The 6,108-nt window shown below is 35.3% G+C and overlaps 1 protein-coding gene across 1 annotated transcript in view; it reads right to left on the bottom strand.

Moving 5' to 3' along the window:
* LOC140166706 (transportin-3-like) overlaps positions 1–6,108 on the bottom strand; it is a 31,978-nt gene that overhangs the window by 1,415 nt on the left and 24,455 nt on the right. Inside the window, exons 13-17 of the mRNA XM_072190205.1 lie at positions 5,363–5,554; positions 4,140–4,231; positions 3,563–3,865; positions 3,111–3,227; positions 1,485–1,580 (exon numbers count right to left, since the gene is read on the bottom strand). Of these exons, the coding sequence (XP_072046306.1) occupies positions 1,485–1,580; positions 3,111–3,227; positions 3,563–3,865; positions 4,140–4,231; positions 5,363–5,554 (800 nt within the window). The remainder of the gene's footprint in view (positions 1–1,484; positions 1,581–3,110; positions 3,228–3,562; positions 3,866–4,139; positions 4,232–5,362; positions 5,555–6,108) is intronic.

Here is a 6,108-nt window from a genome sequence, read left to right as displayed (position 1 = left end):
TCATAGCTCGACCAATAAATATGGGCTCAATCGATCAATTTTATATCAATATTACCAATACTGCAGTGTTTTAAACGAACAATGCTCAAATTTAAAAGTTGTGGCTAATTTGTATTGATTTAAAGTTAGCGCGAAGATAATGGAGGGTTTTACGTGCCACAATGCTTGCGTAATAACCGTTGATTGCTGTAAACGGCAACTTTTAAATTCCTATATTTTTCTTTAAAAGCAATACTGTGTTGTTAATATTGAACGACATTTGACAAATGGGGTATCAAAATGCGCGTAAAGAAATCATCCTTCTTTCTATGTAGAAATATTGTGGAAACAATTATTAGTTCTGAATCTATAGATGTATTTATAACAGCTGCGTTACTTTTTGTGCAGACTTTATATTGCTTCAGACTGTAGGAGCTTCAGACTGTAGGAGCATATTTTCTCATTATTTTGTTACTAGTTTTTTTTATTCTGTCGGTCGGACATCCGGGCTATCTCTAGTCTCGGGCCCAAACTGCATGTGGCTCACGGTTTGTTGTGAACAACAGAAACCGGCTGTGAAGGAGGCTACATAAGCGGTGTTGCTGGAGTGACCCTCAATTTCGGAAAAAACAACACTCGACCATTGAATTTAATTTTAAGTTTGTCAGTATATAAGCGGTAAATCAAGTAAGTTTCTCTCCACTCTGAAGACTTAGAAACGGTTGTTTGATTCCACTGCACTGACTATTTGCGATCGAAATTTACATAACACCAATGACAGAAATCATCAACAAAAATCGAATGTTTTCACTCGACCGTGAGTCGCATCATCAACCGGAAGTGACGTGGCACGGACCGACAGAATTGCATTTCATTCTCATTATCTTTTATATATTTTCTATTATAGTGTCAATGTTGACATTGTTTTGATATCATTTGCTAGTTAATTACAAAAGGCATAGTGTTGTCACAGGGGTGTGAGTGACCTCTATTGAAAAAAGAGGAACTTTGTTCAAAAATGAGGAAAAAAGAGGAAAAGCACTGAAATATGGGAAATGCTAAAATTTTGCCTCAAAGAAATTTCCAAAAAAGAGGATTTCAGCTTAAAAGAGGAGATTTCACACCCCTGTGTTGAGACTGACAAAGCTTTACCCCCATTGGAGTTTTGATGTGATCTAGGTTCAAAATTTGGTGGGAATCGGATCATGAGGGCCCGAGATATGGCCGCATGAATACCCAATTAGCCCCATTGAAATCAGTGTAAATTGGCCTGGTTCCAAACAGTTATGAACCAGGCCAATTTACACTGAATGGGGCTAATTAGGTATTCATGCAGCCATATCTCGGGCCCTCATGATCCGATTCCCACCAAATTTGGACTGTGGATGTTTTTCATCATATTCTACTGAAATATGGTCATGAAAAAAATGCTGAAATGCAAAAAAGAAAATTTCATGATGTCACACTTTGGTACTCTATAGGCCACCTAAACTTATTTGGCTTACCTCAGTACATAACCTGAAGAAATCATCCACTGTGTCCGGGTGATATCTTACACCATTCTCTTCCTGAAATAACTGGAATGTGGGCTGGATAAATGCCTGCAAACAAACAATACAGTAAGTATAAGACGTTGATATATCGATAAAAATCAAGTATCGAAAAAATCAGGAAAAAAGGACTGAAATTTAGCAATTGTCTTAAACCATGTGATGATATCATCAATTTTCTAATTGATGTGATTGTTCATACCTTTGGAAAAGCACAAATATCATAGAAAAGGTTTCCTTCAGACATGCTGTTTTACTTGGAAAACATATTATATTTAATGAGATTGATCACTACTAGTAGTATTCAGAATATTTTGTCTTAATCAAAATTGATATATAGTTTGCAATGAGTGCAATATTTCTAGGAGAATCGAAAGGTTTCCTTCAGACAATGTTGTTTTACTTGGAATACATGTATTAATAGTTTGCAATGAGTGAAATATTTTTAGAATCAAAATGTTTCCTTCAGACAATACAGTTTTACTTGGAATACATATATATTAATAGTTTGCAATGAATGCAATATCTTTAGGAGAATCAAAAGGTTTCCATCAGGCAATGCTGTTTTACTTGGAATACATATAAAAAGGGATCCAAAATGAGCGTTTATTGCATTTCGACAGTATTTTTGTGGGACATGAGAGCACCTCAGACCTATCGAATTGCATTCTGAATACGAAGAATGTCTTTCTGATATCAAATAATTTTCATTTTTTAAAATCACAATATAATACAAATTTTATGACAAATGATAAAAATTTGATATTTTTCAAATTTTGAAACAGTCCTCAAAGTAAATTATATAAATCTAATGATATATTCTTAAAGTGTATGTAGCAGGGAGGAAAAGCCGGACGGTCAATTGAAAATTTTGACCTTTCATATTGAAGATATGGATTTTTTCCCCAAAAGACCTTATTTTTTTGGTGTTTTGGTAAAAAAAATCCATATCTTCAATATGAAAGGTCAAAATTTTCAATTGATCGTCGGCTTTTCATCCCACCTACATACACTTTAAGTATAAATCATCAGATTTCTAAAGTTTACTTCAAGTACTGTTAAAAATCAAAAATATCAATTTTTAATGATTTGCCATAAAATGTGTATTAAATTGCGAATTTCAAAAAAACATAATTATTTGATATCAGAATGACATTCTTCGAATTCAGAATGCAATTCGATATGTCTGATGTGCTCTAATGTCCCAGAATAAATACTGTCCAAACGTTCATACCCCAGCCCTTACGTCCAAACGTTCATACCCCAGCCCTTAAGTTTGCAATGAGTGAAATATTTTTAGGAGAATCAAAAGGTTTCCATCAGGCAATGCTGTTTTACTTGGAATACATAATATACAAAATGAGATTAATTGCTACTAGTATTCAGAATATCTTTAAGGGTGGTCTTAACCCTGGAATTATGTAAACTTTCGGGCATCATAAAAATTTTCAAAACCCTAACATTGACAGTTCTTAACAGTACATCATAAAACATGATAAAATGGCTTTATAATGGTTTTGTTGACCAAGGCATTTTACCCATCATTTACCCATATCATTAACCCTATACATCCCTTCCTACCTGTAACATATCTACCAGCCCTGGTATACAGCCAGCTTCACCTCCGTATTCATCCACCAGTATACTGCCTAGATATAGGAAACACGAGTGCTGATGCATTTGGTATATTGTCACCATCTGAAATAAGAAATTGGAGATATAAGAGCAAAAACTAAGAAAATTGGGAATCAAAAAAAAAAAAAAAAGAAAAAAAAGAAAGAAAATAGAAAGAAAAAAAAATTAATAAAAAAACAAAAAATAAAAAAACAATAAAATAAAATAAAATAAAATAAAATAACTTCCCACTTTTCTAGGTAAAAAAAAAGCATTGTTTCAGTCTTGCAACTGATAAGTTTGATCTGCATGTCTTAAAAGCCTATAAACTTTACACTGTTACCTTAAACTTGGCAGCTACATAAGTAATCAGCACAATTATTATAAGACCATTAACTTATCCACAATTAAAGCCATACCTGTGTTACTAAAGGCGTAAGTAGCACCGCCGACCCTTTCCCAACGCATCTCACAGCGAATCTAATGCATCGACAGGTCCTCTCGATCACTCTGATATCTCCTTGGTACTTGGAAAACGTATCTGACAACACTGGCCAGATCTCTTGGAGTATGGTCTGACACGGGTGTACCTGGCCATTGGTGATTTGTGGGTTGGTATTCCTGAATATTGCAGCTAATCGATCTAACCATACTGTGGGGTCACTTTGGGTTCCGTGTTTGGGCACTGCTGGTGCACCTGCTGGTGCACCTGCTTTTATTATCTGAAAATAACGGGAAAAAAGGCAGATAAATGCTATGGGAAATGAAATCACAACATTATTTAAAATCAGCAGGGCCTAGATTTTGTCTTGGTTTGCGAGAATCAAAATCCATCATAGTCACTGCATTTACTGTATGATACAATGAGAGAAGTTGATTCTCGCAACCGAATCTTATGAGAATCATTACGAGAATTGATTCTGTGATTCTTGTCGAAGTCTAGGCCCTGATCAGTATGTGTTCACTTTAAATCTTTGAAAAAAATGATGTACTTACTTGAGATAATGGATTGACTTGTACCAGTACTAATTGCCTGAGACCTGCTTCCACTTTGTCTATAGGTAGTATTGCTAGTACAATGGCAGTGCCTGTAATACACAAATCAAAAGCACAGGTGGGGTCAAGTTTAACAAGCAGAACTTCTTACATACAGATACCACTTGTAAAGAGTGCACTAATTCTGCACACAATAGTATCTTACTTCAGTTCCTACTTTTAAAAGCACACTATTTTAGAGATAAAGGCCGTTATTCAAAAAAGGAGACTAACAATCAAGGTAACAAAACATATCACGTTACAAGCGCAATGTGGATCACTGGTGGAGGTAGTCTAATGCAGATGACGTACCAGGCTCACTGACATCTAGAGGTCAGTCACCAGGCTATTGTCAATAGCCTTAGTCGGATGTCCCTCAACCCATTATGCGTCTCAAAACTATTAAACGGGTCGGAGCAAAATGCATGGCTATTGGAGAACAAGTGGATTCGATCTACCATGGTGATTTCTGCCATGAAGATATCGGGGCGATGACACTGTGTGTCATGGATATGATGTGATACTATATAGTCAACAAAAACAGTTAGTCCAGTTGAACAGATTTATAATTTAACTTAACTATAACTAGAATTATCCAGTTTGTAATTAAGGTAGCCCCCACACAACGGTGTGTAAATACAAATAATAAATATGTAAATAACATGACACAAAACTATGCAGCACATCAGGCCACCATATACTATCACCATACCAAGTTTGAAGTTGATAGGTTATTGCATTGAAACTGCAGAGCTGATTAATGATTTTGTTTTACCCAGACAGCCAACCAGGCAGGCAACCATCTGGGCGATAACATAAGCTCCACATGTGTGGGGGCCAAAATTCCATTCGTTTATTCTCTAAGTAGGTCACTATTTGATATGACCATCATTGGGCTATGCCATTTAAAATCCACACAACCCCTGTGGAAGATTTTGGAAATATCTTCCACAGAGGGCTGTACGTTTTTCAAATGTTATTGATCAGGGTTTATCATTTAGAAACCCATTCTACCCTGTATTATGGCTTTACTTATATCTTCCGCAACTGGAGTGAGTATTTCAAATGGAAGTTACCCAATTTTCTATTTTATTCAAAACTCATACTCCCTCTGTGGAAGACTTTTAGGTAAACCTTCCACAGGGGTAGTGTGGATTTTAAATGGAATAGCCCAATTTTCTTACCTTTGATAATTCCTACAGCTGCTTCATTAGATAAGTTAAATGCATCCAGTGCCTGTGCTATTTGTAATAAGCCATCGCAGTGATCCTTCATATGTTCTTGACATTGTGAGCAGATATTCTGTATCGATGTGGCAGCCACAGACGCTAGTTCACGGTGCCGAAGGCCGGAGGTGAGGAAATTTAACACAGGTTCTGTGAAGTAACCAAATAAGGGAGAGTTTCTTATCTGGAACTGGTTATGCACAAGGTATTATGAAAAAAAAACCCTTTCATTATATATTTTTTTTACAGTTCTTATGTGGATCAAGCAAGGTGGCATAGTGTGATAATAGAAATTATATAACTCATACAAAGATTCTTATCATTTGATTGGTCAATTACTATTGATTATTTTTTATATTTATAGAAAAAGACTATTGCACTCTCGCCAGTGCAATATTTTAAGTCCATTTTCCATTGCACTCAAGCGAAGCAACCATGGCAACGCTGACACTCCTGACAGACACAAGAATATATCACGCACGGTGACTACCTTGACTTGCCAATTATAGGTATGGGTGCTTCTAAAATAAATACAGTTTGTAACATATTTTTGATTTATTTTGTTTTCCTGGTGATTTATAACATGAATTAGAAGAAAAGGAATTTTTATATGAGTTATATAAAACAAATATTGAATGTTTTTATTTGTTCAATAGAAAGAATATTTTCATGGTAAAATATGAACTGTTCCATTCAACTGGGCA

This window comes from Amphiura filiformis, chromosome 12 (assembly GCF_039555335.1).
Source record: "Amphiura filiformis chromosome 12, Afil_fr2py, whole genome shotgun sequence".
Taxonomy (NCBI): domain Eukaryota; kingdom Metazoa; phylum Echinodermata; class Ophiuroidea; order Amphilepidida; family Amphiuridae; genus Amphiura; species Amphiura filiformis.
This window is presented reverse-complemented; position numbering and strand designations above follow the sequence as displayed.